The sequence below is a fragment of the Homalodisca vitripennis genome, chromosome X, assembly GCF_021130785.1.
Source record: "Homalodisca vitripennis isolate AUS2020 chromosome X, UT_GWSS_2.1, whole genome shotgun sequence".
NCBI classification, from domain to species: Eukaryota; Metazoa; Arthropoda; class Insecta; order Hemiptera; family Cicadellidae; genus Homalodisca; species Homalodisca vitripennis.
In genome coordinates, this window is record NC_060215.1 from 119,591,900 (window position 1) to 119,616,914 (window position 25,015).

General features: G+C 35.1%; 2 protein-coding genes across 2 annotated transcripts in view; one reads left to right on the forward strand and one right to left on the reverse strand.

Annotated features, from left to right (window-relative positions):
- The window catches only part of LOC124369843, a 337,436-nt gene that overhangs the window by 133,768 nt on the left and 178,653 nt on the right, over positions 1-25,015 (forward strand). The window lies entirely within an intron of this gene.
- On the reverse strand, positions 1,329-24,876 carry LOC124369584 (tudor domain-containing protein 7-like). The gene is made up of 4 exons (XM_046827625.1): positions 24,740-24,876; positions 19,103-19,301; positions 10,380-10,670; positions 1,329-1,352 (listed from the first exon to the last, which is right to left on the reverse strand). The coding sequence occupies exons 2-4, from the start codon at positions 19,283-19,285 to the stop codon at positions 1,329-1,331; spliced, it is 498 nt and encodes a 165-aa protein (XP_046683581.1). The 5' UTR covers positions 19,286-19,301; positions 24,740-24,876.

Genomic DNA, 25,015 nt, shown 5'->3' on the forward strand with positions numbered 1-25,015 from the left:
TGCCATCTTTGTCACGTCACCAGCCTAGGAGACGGAAGCGGAGCAACCAACCAACATAGTGGATGACGCTGACAACAACCAACATCATCTGTCCACAGCCTCTAGCAACCATGGCAGTCACAATGGCGGTGATATTTGGTGAGCCTTTGTTCACATTCAGAAATTGAATAAATTTAATAAAGAAACATTGGCTATACTTTTAAACTATTTTACCAAATATTCTACGTTAATAATTATATAATAAAATAAGACATAGAAATAAGAGAGAATAAAGGTGCTGTGGTGTAATAATGAATGCAGCATTGAATGATAACACAACCATTTGCTAATTTTGTGATCGATTATTTAGTAACAAGTAAATTAAATTGAATTACTCTAACATGGAGTAAAAATGTGTACTTCAATGTCAGGTCGTTACTTCCAGGGCACCTATTTCTCATTTTAAAATTAAGATAAGAATACTTATTAAATAATATTTAGTAAGGAATTGCCAATGTTTCCAGATAAAAAAATTAATTATTAAATATTTGTAACATTAAAGGCACTCTTTAAAACAAAAGTGTAATAGCTTTGATAAAATTAATATTTTGAGTTTAAATAATTGCTGTTATTGAGAAATATTGATATTTTAAAATTAATTTGAAATATTAGATGTTAGACGCTATTCTAGTGCTTTATTTAAAATCTATATGTTACATTAATATACTTATACCTAACTGTGTAAATTGATATTGGTAATTGATTAGACATTGCTAATCCACTAATTAGTTGTATATGAATTACAATCACTAACATCGATTGATGATGATTGATTGATTAGATTGGTATTGATTGGGTATAGATAGGTTATCGATCATTGATTGGTGATTGAAAAATTTATTTTTTATAGAAAAACTTTTGGGATTTTGAAGAAAAAATAGTATTATGCTATCATAAGTGATAAATTCAGTCATATATTCGAAATTGAACTTCATAGAATTTTGTAGAGTTTCCTGAATTAAATGTTAGGTTATTAAGATTAGTATATTAAATTTCACATAAGCAGCACGTTCTAAAATCAACAATCATGAGTTCTACAGTAACATTCGAAGGAAAACCGTTGATTTCCAAGAAGCTTTTGATGCAATTTCAACTAAAGTTAGGTCTCTTCAGGACTGCATAGACGATACCATCGCGGGAAATTCTGTGTTAAACAGAACAGAGATGTCACCATCCGCTATGGATATGACAATTGGAGCAGCAAGTAGACCATCATTTGAGCTAGTGTCTAGCATTACTCCCTACGATGGAGAGAGAGCCGATCTACTCATGCCATTCTTCGATAGCATTCAAGGCATAGGGGAACTGAGCAACTGGAACGAAACACAAACATTACAAGTATTGAGATTAAAGTTAATTGGTAGTGCTCTACAGTTTTCAAAATCAGATGAAAAATGCAAAAACACCACAACACTTAAAGAAATTAAGTCTGCCCTAACAGAAAGGTTTGGAGATAGCCTACCAGATCACTATTATTTTGAACAGTTAGCTAACATCAGACAAAATAAAGGAGAGACTATCGAACAATTTTCTGACAGAGTCAAGAGGGTCAGTGACAAAACACTGAGAACCACCAATAACGAAGAAGTAAATAGAGTATTAAGAGAAGAAGCTGACCGAAGAACAATGGAAGCCTTTGTCAAAGGACTCTACGGAAAAATTGGCAGACAAACAAGGATTAAGTTTCCAAAGAATTTTAGAGAAGCAGTGACTACCGGGATAGCAATAAGTAACTTAGAAAGAAGGCCAAATCCATTTGAAGAAAAACCAGGGAAAGTGTTTGGAAACAATTTAACAGGTAAATGCTACAACTGTGGAAAGATAGGACATGTAGCAAAAGACTGTAGATGTAGGAACTCTACAGATAGGCAGATGAAGGAATGTGGATATTGCTGTAGAAAAGGGCACAGAGAATCAGAATGTAAATCGAAGGCAAACTCCACACGTCCTCACTGCAGCTTCTGCAAGAAGCAAGGTCATACAGCTGATCATTGCTGGGCCAGAACAAAAAACACGGGTAACGAAAGAGGTCAACCTTCAGGAAGCGGTTATAGTTCAAGAAACGCTCAACCGTTAAACTACAGCGGGGAACCCAGAAGCGCCACTGGCAACCCTGTGAGGAAGTAAATCTGAACCTACACAAGATTAGGTTTGGACAGGCGAAGAAAAAACCTAAAATTGCATACATCACTGAGCAGGAAAACAGCTATGAACTACTAACTCGTGGAACCATTGGGAGTGTCAATGGGCCAGTCATAATTGATACTGGGGTACAAATCTCGATGATAGAGAAAAGGGTCACCCAAGGACCTATCTCACCGACTGATGTTCGTGTACATGTCATCACAGGAGCCATAATGCACACCTACGGTCAAGTAAAGCAAACTATAAAGCTAGGAGACACAGAAATGATGTGTACGTTCATAGTAGCAGACCTGCCTGACGATTATATTGCAGTTAGAGGGTATGATGTGCTTAGGTGGAAAAGAGCTGTCATTGATTTAGAACGATATGTCTTAAGTATTGAAGCTCGTGACATAGTCAACCTATATGAACGAGACAAAGAAACTACGAATGATTGCGTGAGTGGACTTGGGATACCCACCAAGCGAACTCAAACCTTCCAAGTAGAACCCGATCGCTCAATCAACATGCAAGTGAAGCCTAACGAAAACGAAAACTTGCCTGAAAATCTTCCAGCCTACTGCAGAACTAACCTCAACATACCTGCCCGTTCAGAAATGTTAGTACAACTAAAATTGGGGAAAAATGTGAAACAACGAAAGCAAGAAATTGAGAACAAAGTTGTAATTGCAGAACCAGCACTCGTAAAAATTCATGGGATTTATGTAGCCAGAAGTCTAACTAGAGTAAGAAATGGAACTTGTTGGACAAAAGTAGTTAATACAAGTCCAGAAGATTTAGTAATGTACAAGAACACTCTGATCTGTAAATTAAAAGAACCTCATTTAAAACCAAATAGTTCAGCAGGACCAAAAAGAGTCAACACAGTATGTAAAAAAAGCGACGAATTCAGAAGAAAAGTGGAAGAAAAGATAGAGCATTTGAGACCAGAAGAAAAAGCAAAGATTAGAAACGTACTTCATCGGTTTGGAAATTTGTTTAGCCTTGGAGGAATTGAAAATTTAGGATGTACAGCAAAAATAAGTCACAAAATTAATACAGGAGACCACCCTCCCATTAACAAAAGGCCATACAGAGTGCCGCATGCACAGAAACAAGTGCTACAAGATCTGATAGAGGAACAACTGGATAAGGGAATCATAATACCGAGTGTATCACCATGGTCAGCACCAGTGGTCATAGTGCCAAAGAAACCTGGTCCAGATGGTGTTGTAACTCACAGAATGTGCATCGACTACAGAGATCTGAACTCATGCACAGTACCAGAAGTTTATCCTTTACCAGATATTCACGAAACACTTGACATGCTTGGTGGAAGTAAATTCTTTACTGCGCTAGACATAAATTCGGGATTTTTCCAAATTAAAATGCATCCTGACAGCCAAGAGAAAACAGCTTTCAGTACTCCAACAGGACATTATGAATATACCAGAATGCCCATGGGTCTTATAAACTCCCCTGCAGTTTTCCAGAGGCTGATTGATACCACTTTATCAGGACTGAAGGGAAAGTCTTGTTTACCATACATGGATGACATCTTAGTCTACAGCCCGACAATAGAACAGCATGCACAAGATTTGAGTGACGTGCTAGAGAGGTTTAAGGAGGTAAACTTAAGTGTGCAGCTAAAGAAATGCCAAATTACAAAACCTGAAATCAATTTTTTAGGACATATAATCACGAATCAAGGAGTAAAGCCTTGTCCAAAAAAGATTGAAGCTGTAAAGGAGTTTCCTCAACCAAAGAATGAGAAAGAAATCAGAGGATTCATTGGATTATGCAGTTACTACAGAAGGCATGTTCCAAACTTTGGGGACATAGCCAAACCATTAACTAAATTGATCAAAAAGAATGAAAAATTTAATTGGACACCAGATTGTGAGACAGCTTTCAAAAAACTAAAAGAAAAACTAACCACTGAACCCTTGTTGATCTACCCAGACTTTTCGAAATCTTTCATTCTTAGCACAGATGCCAGCAACGTAGCGATTGGTCCAGTGCTAGGACAAGAAATAAACGGTGTAGAACATCCTATAGCATACGCATAAAGACAGTCGAATTCTGCAGAACAGAACTACAGTGTAACCGAAAGAGAGTTATTAGCTGTAGTTTGGGCAGTTAAGTACTTCAGATGTTATCTTTATGGAAGATCTTTTTCTCTTTACACGGATCAAAGTGCAATCAAATGGTTACTATCATTAAAAGATCCTTCAAGTAGATTAACAAGATGGGCTTTGAAATTAGCTGAGTATGATTACAAAGTTTACCACAAACCCGATGTGAAAAACAAAAATGCAGATTGTCTAAGTAGAGTAGTATACAAAAACAAGTGTGAAAAATTACCTTTATTAGATATAGACGTGATTAAACAGCTCAAAAGAAAAGATAAAGAATGTCAAAAACTGAAAATGCACAAACATTTCAAAACAAGTCCCCAAGGAGTGGTGTACTTCAAGAAAGAAGATGAAAAATTAATTGTAATACCAAGAGAATTGAGAGAGAAAGTAATACGACTACATCATGATTTGCCAACGAGTGGACATGGAGGAATAAAGAAGACCATATTAAGAATTCAAGACAAATTCTACTGGCCAAAAATGAGAGCAGATGTAACAGCATTCGTACGATCATGTGACTCATGCAACAGACGAACAGATTATGGAAAATCAAAAGCACCATTAGGGAAGTTTCAAGAAGTAAGTGAATTTGGTTATAGATTAGCATGCGACATAGTAGGTCCCTTACCGTTAACTAGATCAAATAATAAGTACATATTAACTGTTATCGACCATTTCACAAGATTCAGAATATTTATAGCATTACCAGATCAAACAGCTGAAACCATAGCGCAAGCATTTGTTCAGAAAGTTAAAACGTCAATAGGAGTACCAAAATAACTAATTACAGACCAAGGACAAAATTTCACATCAGAATTGATTCAGAATGTTTGCAAACTACTGAAAATAAAAAAATTACAGACAACAGCTTACCACCCTATGAGTAACGGACGGACAGAGAGAGTGCACCGAACCATCCCTAAAATGCTGAGCCATTTTGTCAACAAAAACCAGTCAGACTGGGACGAACTGTTACCCATGATCAACATGGCATACAACAGCCAAGAACACGAGAGTACAGGGTACACCCCTTTTGAAATGGTGTACGGAAAGAAGATGGAAACACCCTTAGAGGCAGATCTCACAATAACTGAGGACATAGATGTCTACTCAGATTATGTGGAAGATCTACGAACCAGATTAAAAGAGATTCAAGAAATATCGAAACACTGCCAGGAACAGGCAAGGAAAGCTCAAAAGAATCATTACGACAAGAAGTCGAAAGAAAGTGAGTATTATGTCGGACAGTTAGTGTACTTGCATGTACCACACATAAAAAAGGGAAGAGTTAAAAAAACTCTCACAGTTATGGAAAGGTCCATACAAAATAGTAGAAATCGTATCTGAGTTAAATGCAGTTTTAAGAATAAGAGGGAAAAACGTCAAAGTACACGTGAACAGGATCAAGCCAGTAGTTGAACTGAAAAACAAAGAAGAAGAAAGTGAAGACAACGTAGAAGAATTTCAGGAGAGTGAAGATGAAGAAGCACTACGAGTTCCTAGTAAGGAAGTAAGAAGATTAGTAAGCCTTGAAGAAGAAGCAAGTGATGCAGAAGAGGAGGTTGAAGATCCAACAGTACCAAGCCAAGCAGCAGAGCAAGCCGGACCGAGTAGATTACAACCTGCCCAAGAAAGAAACAATGAAAGACCAGTCAGGGAAAGGAGGAAACCATCCAGACTGGAAGACTATGAAGTTGAGTTGTAAATAGAAGCATACAAGTTGTACTATAATAATGTAGAAGTGTTATATCATGAGAGAAGTAAGATAAAAGCCGAAGCTGTTGTGTATTCTTGAAATTTCATCTTGTAGGATAACAACTCAGTAGCGAATGAAGTGAAAATGATCAGTTTGACAGAAGTGAAAATGTGAAACGAATGTTGCTGAATGAGTCTGAATGTTGTGTGAGAGAAAACAAAAAGAGGGTACCCTGAAGACTAAAAATTGTCTGAGTATATCCACACAAGTACATGAGATCACTGAGAGTACTAACACAGAAGGCCAGAAAAAAAAAATTTGTAAGAAGTAAAAGGATAAATCGAGTTATTTTAAGATCAATTGTGTTATATTATAATAAGGAGAAGTTAGTTAAGCAACATTGAATATCCATAAAATAAAACATAGGTTAGATTATAGATGTCAATTATAACCTTTGTTACAGGACTAATGATTATTACGTTGGTCAAAGCAGCTGAAATGAGCCAAGGAGTTGTGTTTAGGAAGCTAGAAGATTCCGTGATATCCGGAGATGAATGGAGAATCGTTTTAGACTTTGATCTAGTAGAGATCCTTGATGAACTGATACCATTAAAAGAAAGATGTGTAGAATTAGAACAGTTTAAAAATATTAGTGTAAACGTCTGGGATGAAGACTTCGAGTTTGAATATATAAGAGTGAAAGAAGGAATCGAACAGTATGAGAGTAATATAACCGACTTATTAAAACTTTTGCCACCTGCTGGAAATTCTAGAAATAAGCATGGACTTATGAATGCAGGGGGTTATGCATTAAAGTGGTTATTTGGTGTACCGACTAGTGAAGATTTAGAACATGTAAATACCAAGGTAGACGAACTAAAGTTAATAAGTGGTACAGTTGTTAGTTCGAGTCATACACAAATAATTTGATGAAAGGTATTAATTCTAGAATTGTAACTAACACTAAAGCTATTCATGAAATCATGATTAAGTTATCTACAGCCAACGACAGGTTAATAACATCATTAACGAATTTCAATGAACAGAATATAATGATGCATCAGTCCTTAGCAAAACATATGGCAATTACAACAATGTTAAGACATTTAGGTCAAACTGTTGATGAAGCTAAGCTAAGAGTAGTAGAGTTTAGGCAAGCATTAGAACTTATATACTCTGGTAAGATAAGCAGTAAATTACTAAATCCACATGATTTGACAAAAGTATTGAATAAAATTGAAAAGAGTATACCATCTCATTTGAAACTAATTGTTCCTGTAAATAATGAAGATATATGATATATGTATTATGATCTTTGTACAGCACAAGCATTAGCCAATCCAGCTAGCATAAGATTGATTGTTACAGTACCATTAAGCTCAATTGATAGACAATTTGAAACCTATAGAATCGAAGTGATACCACTTTATCAACCTAGGTTAAGACATTGGTTAGTTTGGAAGATTGAACACGACTACTTGTCGATATCTAAAGATAGACAGTACTATGTACCTCTCACCTCAGATGAATATGTTCAATGTAGGCACAATTATGTTAAAATTTGTCCAAATTCAATAAGTGTGTTACACCATACAGTCGATGGTTGCATCTATTCACTGTTTATGGGATTAGGTTCTGTAACTCAAAGTGTAACAGAGTCCTAACTGAGAATGTAAATTCACCGTTTTGGTTACAAAATGGCAATGACTGGATTTATAGTGTTGCAGAGCCTTATAAAGTAATATTAAATTGTTTTAGAAACATTGAAGATGATACATCTGTAATTAAAACAGACATTGTAATAGATTATTTAGAAGTTGTTGTTAATACCTCAGGTATCATAAAACAGATATCAAGGTGTGATAATTTTGGGAAAAGTGGTAAAATATTTTCGAGGATCAGAGGGAATATAGTTTATAGAAGAAATATTACGCACCTTCATATACCGAAAATGAACATATTGCAGCCGAATGAAACTGCTCTTATCTTAATAAACAATAACTTAACTTTTGAAACGCTAAAAGATATAAAAAAGAATCTAATTGATGATCATGTAGAAATAGACCTAAATTCATTATTGTAAGGATCTAATGTAAACAAACCTGTCGTCATTAATGTAAATAAGAATTATAATTTTATTGTCATGTATGTAGTTTTAAGTTTAAATTGTATACTGCTCGTAGTTTTTATATGTCATAGGAGAGTAAGACGCCTTTGCACGACCAGTCGGCAGCAAAGACAAACTCAGAGCACAAGTGGCCCAGACCAGAGCCAACTGACGGTGAGGGTGGAGGAAGGAACTCCATTAGCAGAGATCATCCAAGAAGCCTCTATTGTTCGGATGACCCCCCCTCATGATTAAGTAGTAAACAAACAAACAAAATGTGTGAAAATGTTTAAAGTGACAAATCAAAAGACTCTGACCGGCTTGTGACTCTGAAAGAAAAAGAATATTGTACATTAGTAATAATCCTAAATCTTAATAGTATCATGATTATGTAAACTTAGATTAGTAAGATGTATTTAATAATGTGGAGAACACTTCAGGAAAAAAAAAATTTTTAAGTTACAAATAAGTCATTAACATACAAATGTAATAGATTCAAGATGTGCCATCACTTTAATCCTATGACACATCTTTTCCAGAGGAGAGGGTGATGTAACGACCCGAACCCAATATTAACAATAATCCAGGAAATTATGCTTATTTGGTTTTATAACAATTTCATCCATTTCGTAAAATTTAAATGAAGACATAATAATAATTGTAAAGAGTACAGCACTGTTGAGGAGGTCAGCAGTAAGACTGCTGACAATGCAGAGTCAGCACCTGCGTGTGCTGGAAGGCAGTCTAGTTCAGGCCTCAGACTCGTAGACATGTAACTCTCTGTCGCACTATTATAAAATTTTCGAAATTCTTTCAATAATGTAATCCAATACTTTATATCATTCAGAAGTGCTCTCCCCCTTTTTAACCAATCCAAATTGTGTAATTTTTATAAATTAATCATTATAAACAGTGTTTTTAAAATTCAAACGTTGTTGCAAAAACTTTATTTCTTTTTCCGGAATCATCCGGTGGTGGCAGCGGATACCAATAACATCCCCAAATTGGTCGCGTTACATATTGTAAGATATCAAATGTTTTGTTGTATATTATTAATTTAAGTTTAGAAAAAGGAGAATTTCCTGAAAAACTAAAAGAAGCTGTTATTATACCTATATATAAAAAGGGTTCAAGGACAAGTTTTTGTAACAATAGGCCATTATCATTGTTGTCTTCGTTTGCTAAGGTATTTGAAAAACTAGTTAAAGATAAATTATTACAATTTTTTGAAGAATCCAGTTTTTTTAGTAAAAATCAATTCAGCTTTCGGCAAGAGATGAGTACAGAGACAGCATTGCACGATTTTATAGATACAGTAATGAAAGGACTTAACAACAAAAAGAAAATTACTGGACTTTTTTTAGATATTACTAAAGCATTTGACACGGTTCACCATGATATACTTCTAGATAAATTATACAATGCCGGAATCAGAGGAGTTGCCTATAACTGGTTTAAAAGTTATCTGTCTGGGCGGAAACAGTATGTTAAAGTTAAAGATTCGAGAAGTAAATTTGAATTTTTTTTTTATTAAATTTAAATTAAATGTTTTTAAATGTATTTTATGTATGTACTCTCTTGAGGTCCAGTTTTATTGTACAAAACTAGTGGGAGGGATATGCACTGTTAATGGCCATGGTTTAATAATAAACACTAATGCTGAAATAATATTATTTTGTCTTTGTATTATGAGTTATGTATGAAATGTTGTATTGTTGGTTGATAGGGAAATGTATGTGTGGGTGTAGGAAATTGTACAATGGATAGTATTTGTTTAAAATAGATGTAGACATAATGAGGATTATAATTTATAATTTATTTTACATAATTAGTGTATGTCTGATTTATCTGTTTATCTTCCAAGTATGAATCTGAATGAATTTTGTTGGTAAGAGGGTTTTAGGATTATGTTATAATATTTGAATATAATTGTTGTTCTATCACTGCTAGTTCTTTTATTTCTATGAATTATGTAAATGCCTCGAAACAGGCTTTGCCTTGGAGGCCAATACTTTGTTTCTCGGTATATGTATGTATGTATGTGTGGCATGAATGTTGATGTGTCAAGGTCAGCCAGTACTGATATACTCTGTAATCGTGTGCTACGCACAAGATTATTTTGCTATGTATGTGGTTTGCAGTTATATTTGTTGTATATTTGTATTGAATATGTTGTAATGTGTGCATATTTATGAGAAATAAAGTTTATTCTATTCTATTGTATATCAACTCTCAAAATTGAAATTAAATGCTTGATACTGATTTTGAAACTTACAGCTTTTGAACCTGCCACTTTCTTGAAAAGCTCCCAAAGAACATTTTTCATAAAATCAGGATCAAAAGTTGATGGTACTTTTTTAGGTAATGATTTAGGTAGCGCTGGAGGTATTCCACAAGGAGGTCTTCTTCTAGGTCTTCCATTGTATCCACCACGTCTGCTATAAAATGTCGAACTACTCTTTTTCGGTGCTGTAATTCGTTGCTTTAAAACCAGTTTGTCAATGTGACTGGATGCTTTCATTGCAACTGGAAGCACATCTGGATTTTCAGAATTAAATGGTACTAGCTGAAAACACAAATTAAAAATTACTCCATGTTATACAAATAACATCCTATTGAAAGTTACATTACTACTAGCATGTAAGTACAAAGTATTTAATTGTTAAAATTAAGTATTGGTTGCTTTATTAAAATGAAAATTTAATTAAATATTAGTTACTTAATTTTTAAGATTCAAGAGCAATCATTAAGCAATAACTTAAGAAGTATCTCACATTAATTAACACTTGATGGGTTAACACTAAGAGGGTAATCGAGAAAGTAACTATTGTGAATGCATAACATAGGAAGTACTGGAGGTAGCTCTGCCATATTGGCATTGATGTGTACAGTGGTTCAGAAAATTCTGTCTTTTACACAAGACAGTGACAGAAACACTAGATTACCACAAGTTTTGTGCTAGTTGGATAGCAAAACTGCTTACTGCCAACAGCAAACAAATATAACTAGTTTTACCATAAACTTTTTTGGACGGGATTATTGTTAGTAATGAGAATTGGTTGCCTAAATAAATTCTCAGATAAAACAGCAGTCAATGCAATGGGGACATACCCCTCTACCAAGTAAGCCAGAAAGTGGGTCAAACTTTCTCAGCATGAAAATTCATGGCTACAGCCTTCTGGGATGCTAGGTGTATACTCATTGATTTTATGGAACGCAGTAAGACCATCCCTTCTGAAGCCTATTGTTACACTTCGAAAAGACCATGAAGAGTGAACCAAAACAAACGTCATGGCCTTCTGACACCATGATTTTACATTTGTGCATGATAATGGCCGCTCTCATACAGCTCAAATAACTAACTTTTAGACAAGTTCAAATGGGACATTTATGATCTTCCCCAAACAGCCAGACTTGACTCCTAGTGACTTTCACTTGCTCCTGAATATGAATTACAATATTAGACAATGCTCTGTAATGTTGCTTTGTTTACTTTAAGGAATTCTACAAAAATTATATGTGATAAACACACAAATTGTTAAACTATCCAATACAAAATTAAAACTAATCACAACATTTTGCCATTAAAGAACATACAAATGTAAAGCAAATGATAAAGTTCGAATTAACCAAGATTTCCAATATAAAAAGCTCATTTGTCCATATTCAACTGTACCAGCACTTTTTAATTTACTCCAATCCTACTCAAGGCATGGATGGATTATTTAACTACAGTATTACCAATTATTAGGAATTGTGGCTGAAGGGCCAGGTCACCTTGCATGCATGCACCCACACAATCACAAATGTAAAGGGTTGGGACCAGCCAGGCACCTGCTGTTTTCTTTCCCTGATTATTTAGTAACATCTAGACTCATGACCAAGCAATACTCGGTGACAATTTCAGTGTATTATACATGTTGTTTGGCATAATTTTTTTTCTTATGACGTTTTATAACCTATTTATACTAATCACTTTAAGATAAAATTACAAGTAACAAAAAAATCTTGGTTTGATTGGTGAAGTGCAATAGTTAAGTAATAGGGTGCAAATGCGGTCAGAACTCCTTTACCACCCCAAAGAACCAGGGGTGGAGTGTGGAGTCTGCATGTGTATTAGTGTAAACCTACATGGGCCCCAGCTACAATCACTATTTGCTAATACTATAACTCTACCAGAACTCATGAGGTCTAGAGATTAACACATTCTACCTAACAATATTTACAGTTATACAGCTAAAATATTTATGATTTTTATGAAAGTATGAAGATTCTTTTGAATTTACAGAGCGGTGCTTAGGAAGGGCACCATAGTAATAGGCTTTGATTATGGCAATAGGCCGCCCCTTAAATGAAGAAGGGCACAGACCTGGTCATCTTTGTTAGATCAGGTTGATGTCTTATCATAGAGTAAAGGCTAGACTTGGTGGACAGTCGGTTTCTGCAACACAGCTAAAGGCTGTCCTTAAAGAAGTGTCTTTTCGCCTCTTCTGTGGTGCCTTGTCATTCATGGTTTACTGATTAAGACTCAGCAATGAAGATTTGAAGTACAGGGTTACACAGATGACCTAGTAATTATAGTAATGAGTAGAGACCGTATTAATCAAAGACCAGACCATATAAAATAGGATCAGACCTGAATCAAGAATAAATAAAAGGCCTCATGGCTCTGTATGTTAAAGGTTGGATTAGTTTCCTTCAACTAACAAAGGAGGAAACACAACTAGGACATGGCACCCCTCAGAAACATTCGATTAAGAAAGGTTTAAGCCATAGACTGATAAATGCAGACTCTGCGGAGAGGCAGGAGAATCAGTGGAACGCATATGGCTGAACTGTACTGCTGTTTGTAAAACAAGGAAAAAGTTTCTAGAGGGATTTTCTTTTTGGAGAATGTGTTTTGTTTATGGAGAAAACATCATTAGTGATAATATTGTGCGTCAATCATGTCAAAAGTTTAAAGATGGCCAATTGTCAAATTCAAGGTATGTCAAAACTGAAGCCATTTGGTGATTTTTGTGGGTGTCAGTCAACATCTTTGGCACCCAGCGAGCACAAATCTTTTTGTAGCCTAAATGTTCTGTAACAATAATGTAAAGAGAAGATTTTGACACTTATAGAAATTCTAAAGTACTTGTTGTGAATCTATGCCTTTCTAAGCACAGTCAATTTCTTTAACAAGGCCATCTGTAGCGACATACTTGCATCCTTAAACTTCTTCATCGTGCACATCAGTTAAACCATCTTTAAACTTTCTACACCATCCATGCACACCACTACTACTAATGTTTTCTATGGAAACACGGCTCATTCTGCGATTGATTTCTTCTGCATTTTGCTTGCAGGAAACATATAACACTTCTCAATTCACCTTTGGCGGGAGAATCAATTGAGGCAGTCATGTTTATGCGTCTGCAACTCAGTTACAACTAGCTACTTGAACTTGGCAGTGACATGTATTATAGCAAGGAAGATGCGCAATTGACTATTGCACAAACTGCGGATCTGTCACGTGTCTGGCCATCATGGCATGAGGACGGACGTTGAAATTGCCCTCAAACATCATCTGTGAATGCGAAGCAATTGCCTTGACTATATGGAACATCTTTACAGGGCTTTTATAAAACCTACTGAGGTGAGACTTTTAGCTCCTTAGCATATCTTGAGACTTTTAAGAGCCTCAAGATGACCTCAGTTGTTTAGATATCAGAATAATTGTCACAATACATTCCAGAGTAGTGGTGACAGGGGTTTGCCTAATCAACGTCATATCATAGATTATCATGGATTACGTGAATGTGGTGTTGTGTCAATGCGTGGTTTTCTAAGAAGAATTTTAACAATCTAAAAGGACTTTCATCACCTGAACTGCAAATATCTTTCCCGATAAGTATTAACAATTTTATGAACCATAACATTTAAAATATTTCAAAGTTTTAAATGCACAAGAGCAACTCAAAGAACCGGTACTCACATCAGTCACGTAATCCACATGTTTTCGGTTATTTCTGGGGCCGGTATTGTGTAAATAAATTGCCATATTTTATTAATATAACGCACAAATTTAACAGACATTATAATCTGATGACTTTAATCCAAGCATCTCGTTATTAATTAATTGATCTTCAAAGATGAAGACATAAAATACACGTTGCTAACTCATCAACAATAAAGACTCATCGGCAAAGCAGTTTTTCTGTCGGTAAGGCAGTTTTCTGTCGGTAAAGCAGTTTTCTGTCGGTAAGGCAGTTTTCTGTCGGCGAAGCAGTAATCGTATATAATCATTATTATTACTGCTACTATTGTAAACATTTATTGAAATGACAAGTAAATACCCTTGTGGAATATGCAATAATGGAGTAAGATATCAAGCGATCCTCTGCACTGGAGAATGCAAACAATGGTATCACTCTAAATGTTTGAATTGGACCATCAATCAGTTCAACAACTTAACAAAAAATGAAATCAATCTCTGGAAGTGTGACATGTGTAAAACAAACTCCAGCAGTACAAATATAGACGTAATTGAACACAAAATAACAGACTATGAAGAGCAAGATGAACAAGCTCTAGAAACATCCTTAACTCTAGCTGCCGAAGCTGGGAGTGCCCTCCTTTGTGAAAACCAAAAGCTAAAACAAGAACTACAGAATATGAAATCTTATAACGCTGACCTGGCTAATAAAATCACGGTGTTAAACACTAAAAATAATACCTACTTTCAACAACAAATAGAAGAGCTAGAAAACGATAAATCTCTTCTTATCTCCAGAAATAAAGCTCTCACAGAAACTCTTCAGGAAGTAGAAGTGCAACTAGGAAAAGAAAATCAACTGCGGCTGGAATTGACTGCTACTTTTGAATATTATGACAAGGAGAAAGAAGAACTTGTTACCAAACTTGAAGGACAAGTAAAGAAACTGACTCAAGAGAATAATTCACTTCAACTCAAAAAGAGTGCTGAATTATCTCCTACTTTAACAGACAAAATTTACAGAAGTACTGAAACACAGACAGACTTTACTGAATCTTCAGCTCATGGTTCTAACTCCTCTCTGCTCCTCGAAATGACTAAAATTAAAATAAGGCAGGATAGAATTGAAAATGCATTTGAAGCCCTCCAAAACAATACACAGAACACTAAATCAGTCATAGAAAATAAGCAGTTATCCTATGATTTGTTTGATACAAATACTACTACTTCACCTAATTGTACACCAACAAAACGTAAAAAAGTTAGCTCAAGAAACAGAAAGAATGTTTTCAGCATTTCCTTACAAGCAGCTAAATATATGAAAAAAAATGCAATACTTGAACAAGAAAACTAGAAACACAAGAAATCTAACATAACAAGCTCAGTTGTAAATAGTAGTTCTCTCCCAGATGTTGAAACAAGATTGGGCGTTGTCTCGGAGCTTAAAGCTTTGCAATCAGCTTTGAAACTGGGAAATAAACCCCCAATGTTTGCAGTCCCCTTGGATAAAAAAGAGTGTCTTGAAGCCTTTTATGAAAGTAATTTTGAACAATTCTTGAAAAGAAACCAAATAAAAGACAGACCACCTACGGGGCACTTGTCTGACACCAAGCACGTAGGTGTTTGCTCGGTAACAGGTGACATTGTATTTGAGTCTACTGCGTCAGGAGAATTAGATACACCAGTTCAAGAACCATGCCACCAAGAGACTTCGTTTTTATGGAAGAGCCCATTGAAGAAAAGCAGAGAGAAGTTTACTCAGAGAAGACGTCTTTTCATAAATTCAAGATGGACACGCCAAAAAATCTAACTGTGCTACACCAAAATGTTGATAGGATTGGCAATAAGATTGATAGATTCAATCATCTTCTGCATTCTTCATCACCAGACATTGTTGTGATTACTGAACATGGACAAAGCGACAACCTAATCACTAACACCAGATTACTTGGCTATAGTTTGATTTCTGCCTTCGGGAGAAGAAATCGGCAAAAGGGGGGTGTCGCAATATATAAAAAATGTACCCTAGAAAACGAAACTGCTAATTTAAACGTGGAATGTAAAAGTCTACCATTGATTTGTGAGGTAGCAGGAGTATCCATCAAGTTGAGTGGCAAAGAATTTCTATACATTCTAGGAGTATATCGCCCTCCTATAAAACGCCAAGAAACTATCGTTCGAGCACTTGAGCTCCTGTCAGATATACTGGGCTCATTTCCATCTTCAGACAAGGGCAAGGTACTTCTAATAGGTGACATCAATATAGACAACTTGCAGCCATTGCCTGAAAGAACCCTTTTCAACGACCTTATGGCTTCACACAGCCTGACGAGGCTTCAACTCCCAGCAACTAGGATTACTGCATCGTCACAAACATCTATTGATGCCGTATGTACAAACGTCAGTACAAATCTTATTAAGGTTGATATAATGCATACGGCGATCTCAGACCACACGTGTCAGCTTTGTCACCTCACTTTCCCAGCAAGACAACGAATAACAGAATCTTCTCTTCGTCGTCACCTCAATGCAGAAAATTTGCACAACCTAAAACAAAATCTTGCAGCTGAGAACTGGATTGGAGTTTTTGGTTCAGACAATGCAGATGGCGCATATGAGTCTCTAATTCACACTCTAACTTTTAATCTAGATATATACTGCCCCCTGAAGAAGTCTAGACAAAACCGCAACTACAAAATATCTGCATGCTACGACGAAGAAGCAAAGCTATTAAAAGAGGAATTTTTGGAGGCTCAAAGGAAGTACATCCTGAATAACTCAGACAACGATAAACAGACTGCTGTTCGACTAAAAAAAGCCTACGACTTAAAACTTAGGTCTCTAAGAAAAGAAAATAGCGCTTATGTCATTAGCCGATCTATGAATAAAAGCAAAGCTGTTTGGCAAATAAACAATGGTGAGAGGAAATCGTCCAAAGAGTCTTCTGTAAATGCCATAAACCTTGAAGTAAATGGAAGAGTGGTAGATAATGCTACAGACGTAGCTAATCACTTCAACAGATACTTTACAACAATAGCAGATGAAACAATTAGAGTAAATAATAGCAGCCCTTCTTATAACCAAGCTGAAACTACTCACGCAATCCCTGTGGAACAAACTATACATATCCGGAAACCCGTATCAATTGAAGAGCTTGCAATTACAATAGATTCATTGAAGCCTAAATCTTCAACGGGAGTGGATGGAATCTCAGCTAAAATACTAAAAGCAGCCAAACATGAACTTCTACCACCCTTGCTTCATGTCATCCAGCTGTCGTTGGCCCAGGGTGTGTTTCCACAAAAACTAAAAACTGCCAAAGTTTTTCCTCTTCTCAAAAAAGGCAGTAAACATGAAATAGGGAATTACAGGCCCATCTCATTAATCCCCACTATCTCTAAAATCCTCGAGAGGATTGTTCTATCTAGAATCCTTGAACACCTAAATATCAACAATCTTCTCACTGATAAGACAACATGGTTTTGTAAAGGGTAGGTCGACTCTCACAGCCTTGGTGGATTTGTTTGAATTTATTGTGGATGGCATAGAAAATGGAGATAGTGTTGTGGGCATTTTTGTTGACATGAGCAAGGCCTTTGATTGTTTAAGCCATGACATGATTGTGACAAAATTAAACCATCTTGGTATCCGAGATACGGCACTGTGTTGGTTTCGATCTTATCTTTCTAACAGAAACCAAGTGGTTGAAATAGCTCAATCCATCAAAGGCATCAGATCCACATCCAGATCAGACTCTCGGCCCATGGTGAGGGGGGTTCCTCAGGGCTCGGTCTTGGGCCCACTCCTGTTTGTGCTGTCCACCAATGACCTGCCTGCAGTGACGGAGCCTTATTGTAGGGCCATCATGTACGCGGACGACACCGTCCTACTCACTTCTCAGAAGTCTGTTGAAAGCCTCGAAATAAACGCGTACATTGGCCTGAATTTGGCGGTGGACTATGTGCAAGGCATGATCTTGTGTTCAATGCTTCCAAGACCAAGCAGGTTACCTTTGGCACCAAGAGGGATGAAGTCTCAAACCTTCCCGACATCGATGCTGTCACTTCAATTAAACATCTTGGATTACACTTGGATGGAGATCTTAAGTGGAATGAGCACATAGATGTTCTCTGTCAAAGGCTGTCCACAGCTGTCTTCGCCATTAAAAGAACATTATCTGTCAGCACAGAGGAGGCAGCTTTAACAGCCTACCATGCCCTTTTTGAGAGCCTCATATACTATGGAGTTTCGGTATGGGGTGGAACCTCTGCACATAACTTACAACGAGTTCTAATTTTACAGAAGAGAGCCATCCGAACCATAAAAGGAATGAAAATACAAGATAGTTGCCGGCCAGTCTTTAAACATCTGAAGTTATTAACCGTTGTAAATATATATATCTTCCAGTCTACAACACTAGCTTGTCTCCTGGGAATAAATAAGCGACATCAGGATGTTCACACACACTGCACCAGATATGGAACTGACTTCAACCTGCCGGTCCATCGCTTGAAGCTCTTTGAATCAAAACCTTCTTACGCAGGTGCAAAATTCTACAATGCCTTACCCGCATCCTTGAAGGTCTTGGAGTTGAAAGTTTTTAGGAGGAAATTAAAATCTTGGCTGGCAGATAGACCCTTCTACAGTGTCAATGAATTTTTAAACTGGAGAGAGTGACCATGGCAATTGGCAAGCAAATAGACTCTTTTCTAAATATAATGTAGCCTACATGACGCCTGTTTCTATCTTGATGATAGCAAATAAAGATTTCTGTTTCTGTTTCTGTTTCAACGCTATTGTAGTTTATCATACCCAGTGGAGCCTAATATATTTTGACTTGAATTTGCAATAAAAAAAATTTGTAATATTTTGAATACCGGTCTAGATTATTTTCTCATTGAAAATTTTACCGGGGTTAATGCATAATGCTCCTCCAACTAGTTCTTAAATTATTACATAAAAATTCAAGTATTAATCTGGATTAATCAATAATTATTAAAGTTTGACATTAACATTTCACTCACCTTAACTACAGATGGTATAGACCTGAGGTAATCAAGAAATGATAAAAATCCAAGCTGTCGGTAAGGAAAATGTTTTCCTTCAGTTTCTAAAAAGTCTGCTTGTAATCTACTGGCCTTTGTTACTTTTGGATTTGATATTAAAAGACCACGAAGTATAAAATTCAATTCGTCTTTAGATTCCATTCCTGCAAAAAGCGACCTGAAATCAAAAAGAATAAACCATTATTCACAAACTTCCACACTATACATTAGTATACTGTGAAATGTAGATATACTAATCTACAAGTATAGTCTAGACACAATGAAATCAACTTTCACACTAAACTATATATACATACTTTGGATTTCAATAGTTTATTGTTATTTGTATTATACCACTTCAAAACTTTATTTAGTTTAGTTTTAAGTGTTATTTTCATTTAAAAATATTACAAAGCTATATCAAAATCATGTTAATTGAGCAAGCATAATTTTTGTGTGCTGGGGTTTAGTCCTTGGTTGTGTCACTGTAAAACATAATGAGATACTCGTACCCAAGACAAACAATTTCTCAAGGGATTGAATGTCAAGAACAGCACAAATTGTTCATACATTTTGTTCACAGGGCTGGTTCAGGAACTAGGTTAGAAGTAGTTCAGAAACTAGGTTAGGATTAATTCACGAACAAGGTTAAGGTTTGTGTCAGAAGATTACCGTCGTCACGAATGTTCAAGATTGTATCACATATTAAAACCAGGATGTTTGCCATGATAATATACCAAAAGATAGTAATTGTTTAAATAAATTAGATGTGAGAGTTTTCTGTGCCCTGTGTAAACAATACTAGAAAGCTTACTTACAAAAAGAATACATTACTTCAAATTGCAAGGTTTTAGTTAGTACCAGCTTGTGAAGGTTGCCCTCTTGATTACATGAAATTATCTGTGGCCAATAATTTAAAGTTAGCGCCAACATGTAACGGTTGCTCCTTGATTGCATGAAATGAACTGCCTAATAATGTCAAGGTAGGGCCAACATATAACGGATGCTCCTTTATTGTGTGACTTCATCTGTGATCAATAATGTCAAGTTAGCACCAACATGCAACGGCTGCTCCTTGATTGCATGAAATCATCTGCCTAATAATGTCAAGGTAGGGCCACAATATAACGGATGCTCCTTGATTGCGTGACATCATCTGTGATCAATAATGTCAAGTTACCACCAACATGTAAAGCTGCTCCTTGATTGCACGATATCATCTGTGACCAATAATTTCAAGTTAGCACTAAAATATAATGGATGCTCCTTGAACAAAGAGCCAAATATTGTAGGAGGTGGGTACAAATACAAACCCTACAGATGATAGGAGGTAAATTTGCTTACGTCCGTGTAATGGTAAAAATTCCTTAGAGATTTCTTCATTATACATTAAATAAAAAAGTTTCCTGTTTTACAATGTAACATTTAAGAGATTAATTTATATTCTCATTTCAAGAATTAAATTTGTGTACTATTACACTATTAAATAAATATAAAAAGGTTTATCTAAAAAAAAAAACAAATCAAACTTTTAAAATAATGACAGTAATTTTTATCTTTAACTGAGTTCAACCAACACATACAAAAATTGTAAACAAGTGCAAATAATGTACTCAAATCAAAAATTTCTGCAAATATTGGTTGTCTTGACATAACTATAAATCATAAATATAGTTACACTAAATCTAAAAAAAACAAACAAATTTTAAACCTTGCATATTCAAGATTTGAAATCACGAGCAGAACCACTTGAAATTATCTTAGCAGAGATAGTTCCTAATATATTAGTTCTAACAGAACATAATATGAAGAAATTTGAATTAGAAAGATTTCACTTAAATAACTATCATATTGTTTCACATTATTAATGTACAACTGCTATAGGAGGGGGAGTATTAGTTCTGGCAAAAGAGGGTTAAAAGGCAAAAACATATATTTTGCAGTAATAGATCAGCTATGTGAGAATAATCAATCTGAATGTTGTGTTTCATAATTTAAAATTGGCAACAGAGATATTTTACTGGCAGGCCTATACAGTATACAGGACACCAAATTTCAATAATAAAGAGTTTTTAAAAAGTCTTAACAATATGATTGAAACTGTACAATCGGAAAAGAATTATTTGGTTATAGCGAGTGTCTTTGCACAGCATATTTTTCATAAATTTTTTTAAAATAGATGCTTAATGCTAAATAAGAAGTTTTGCATATCAATTTTTTTGTTAGAAACCAGAGAAAATATTAAAATAATAAAAATATGCATTCAAGAGAGTATTGTTTTCTTTTATTCCTACATAAATTAAAAAATGTGTATTGTAGATTTATGTTTTCTAAGTTTCAATTCATGTAACTTTCACATGCCTTGAAATAGTAAGATACTGTAAACTTTTCAAAATATACACAGTTTTTTTAATGAACATACATACACTTATTTACAACACAAAAATATTTTTGACAAACATGTAAAGTATGTACTATTTTATTAGCAGTACACCTCTGTATTGGTGTTGATGAATTCTTTGGGCAAGAAGAATAACAGACAATGATGAATTGTTGTTACTGTCATTAACAATTTGTTTACAACGCAACTTACATTCCACCAGTCCACCAGTTTATAATCATCCATACTATCTGACAACAAATCTGACAAAGAAACATCATCATGCACTTCAATTGCAGATGTTACTTTTATTACCAGATCTAATATTTTCAACATCCAATAGTACACGTATATTTCATTTCAACAAAGATCGCCCATTTCACAACATAACAATAAATTATAAACAATTAGCCTACATAATAACCTAGCAACAGTAGCAACAAGATCGTAGCTAGGAGCCCGAGCCACTGTAATTGCCCATGGTTGTAAAAGAGTTAGCCCTTTAGGATAATCACTAAACTTATATATAATTTCCCTCTCAGATTGCCGGATCACAAGGGTGCCCCAGGCTGTTCTCTGTCTCAAGTCATTGATTTATGATTAGTCCTGTCTAACTGCTTAGTGAGCCAACCTGGTGGCCCTCGCTGTTTTGCCATTCATCTCGTCAGACCCAACTTCTCCGACATCAGATCACATTGGACCATTTAGGATGTGATCCGAGGTCGGGAAAGTACCAATTGGAAATACCCCAGGTCATTACTGTGAGCTTCATGTGCCACCCCGCACTTCTGGAAGAAAAAAGGCATCCCTTGATATAGTACTTAAATTCAAGGTCAGATCACATATACATGTACATTTAGTATCAGTTTACTTGCAACTAAATAACATCATTTCAGTAACAACATGATGCTAATACCGGGATTGAATCAGCTGGTTACCACAATAAAAGGTTACATAAACTTAATGCCACAATACGTTATTTTGTAGTAAGTTATTGACAAATAACTGTATTTCCTGTCTCTAGCAGCTATTACTCAAATACTATCCACATGATTTAACTTTGTTTGAATTAATTTGGAACAATGGTATTGAACTGAATTACATTAGACTTTTAATATTGTATACAGTTATCTATAAATGAAAGAAATATACATATTTTAAATTATAGAAAATATACAACTTTATTTATTGTAAGTTTGAGTAACATAGTACTTACAAATACTTTACAGGGTAAAAGTGCCTGATGGCAATTAAATAGTTTTAATCAATATATGATTCCATTCGCGTTTGAGCACTTATCATACTATCACTACAACCAAAAATACTTTTAACAACAAATCAACCTATAGCTTAAATACACATTACTAGGTTCGTTTAAAGGCAAATATTCTTAACAAATAGAAATAATAAATGACCAATACACAAAATTTCAACCTTGAAATTAACAAATTTGGGAATATAATTTAAATTTGACATCTAAACAGTCAAATGTCAAATACTGCCATTTAAATCGGAGTAAAAGTGACGTACTGGTTACGCAAGCAATGAGTGATGACACAGAAACTAGTAGACCACTCTCCATCGCCCGGCAACCTGAGAGGACAACAACCTAAGACTCTTTTGGAATAGAGCGAGATATAAGTTTTAGCTACATTAACTACACTTCTGATCCCAAAGCCTATATATTGATTAGCAATGGTAATTGTGAAAGTAACGGCCGAAGCGACAAAATACGAGTTTCACATTATTAACTTATTAGAATCATCCTACTAAACAAAACAATACAAGGTTTCATGGGATGGAAATTACAAATAATGAAATTGTAGAACATAAAATATGGAACTACTTTTCCCGTGTGGAGCAATATTTCTATGTTGTACATCTGCGTCAGGCGAAACATGACCTTTTATGACCGTGATTCAACCTCGTGATGGTTATCAGATGCACTGCCATCTTTGGAAATTTAAATTAAAAATAATACTGAAATAAGCAGAATTTTAACCCAAATGAAAGATGTTTAAATCTTAATTTCAAGCTAAACATTAATTAGTTGTTATCGGGTTGAGATGAGTGCCTCTTGCCACCAGCGAGGGGCAACACCAAAGCTAACAAAATAAAAACATCCATCAAGATGGTATCTATCAGTAAAATATCAGGTATTTATTTACAATACCGTGACCATGAAAAATGGACTTTTTTTCATGGGTTGGGCATTTATAGCCAAGTATTATTATCACAGGTGCATATAAACTGGGGGGAAAGTATATCATTGTATTATATTGATGCCTTTCGGCCATTATTGCATTAAGGATGGAAAATAACCGACAAAATTTTGTCGAACAACACTTGGAGGGTTAAGGATCAGGGGCATCACGTGATCTGGGATTCGACTTTTGCAAGCTCGAGTTAATTTTTTTTCTAAAAGAGCAAGCAGTGCGCAGCACTGCGCAGCGGGCAGGCATCGTTGACAGGATTAACGTCATCATTTCAGTAAAATTGCCAGAGGTACTGTCAAAAACAGAGTTTTCAAAGGATTTCAAAAAATCGTAACTCCTTTGATTTTCGTTGCCGACGAATTTTTTTTTCACTATTGTTTTCAGGAAAAATTGTAGTTTTCAGGAAAAAAAAATTAACATACCTTTCCATGGTCACGATTTTGTAAATTGATACCAAATATCAAATTCTAGAGGGTCTGATCAGAAAATCAATTGAAAAGTAATGCAAAGAAATGGAGAAACAGAACATTAAAATATAAAAACTTAACTTAACTTCTATTTATGAATGTACCCCCTAAAACCATGTTATTTGTTATTTGCACCTCCTAAAACCATATATACATTTATGTTCTGGAGGATGAGAAGAATACGTTAATAACATTAAATTCGTGATTTCCCGGGTCGTCCTTTAACCTCTTAGAAGCCTTAGCAATAATTTGGAAACAGCCTATTTGACACATACCCATAATTAAAATAGGGCTACAGTATAATAAGAGGCAACCACCACAATAGAATCATATTTATGATTATCTAAACTATAGAAACAAAAATTTTGACACAAATTACATTATATAACAACTATCTATGGTGTGTATCTATAAAATGTAACAAACTAGAAAGTTTAACATTTAGTTACTTGTGAGTATACTGTTTTACAGGATATACTTTGATTATATTGTGGTGGTGACCTCTTATTATACTACAGCCTAAAATAGAATTGTATTTATTCATAAAACATACCTGATTGAGGTATCCAATCTTTCGTAGGGATAATCAAATATGTTTAGGTTTGTTTGCGTTATACATATGCACACATAAACAAGGTGCAAGTTATAGTACCTAGAACGTACAATTTGTTAAAAAAATGCACTAACAAAAGCTTTTGCATGTAAACAAAACTAAATATGAAGAGAAATCACATATTCCACATTTACACAATTTTTTTTCATTCCCCTACCCTTATTTATCGATATCGGTCGATATTACGGATATCGATATTTCGATTCGATAATATCG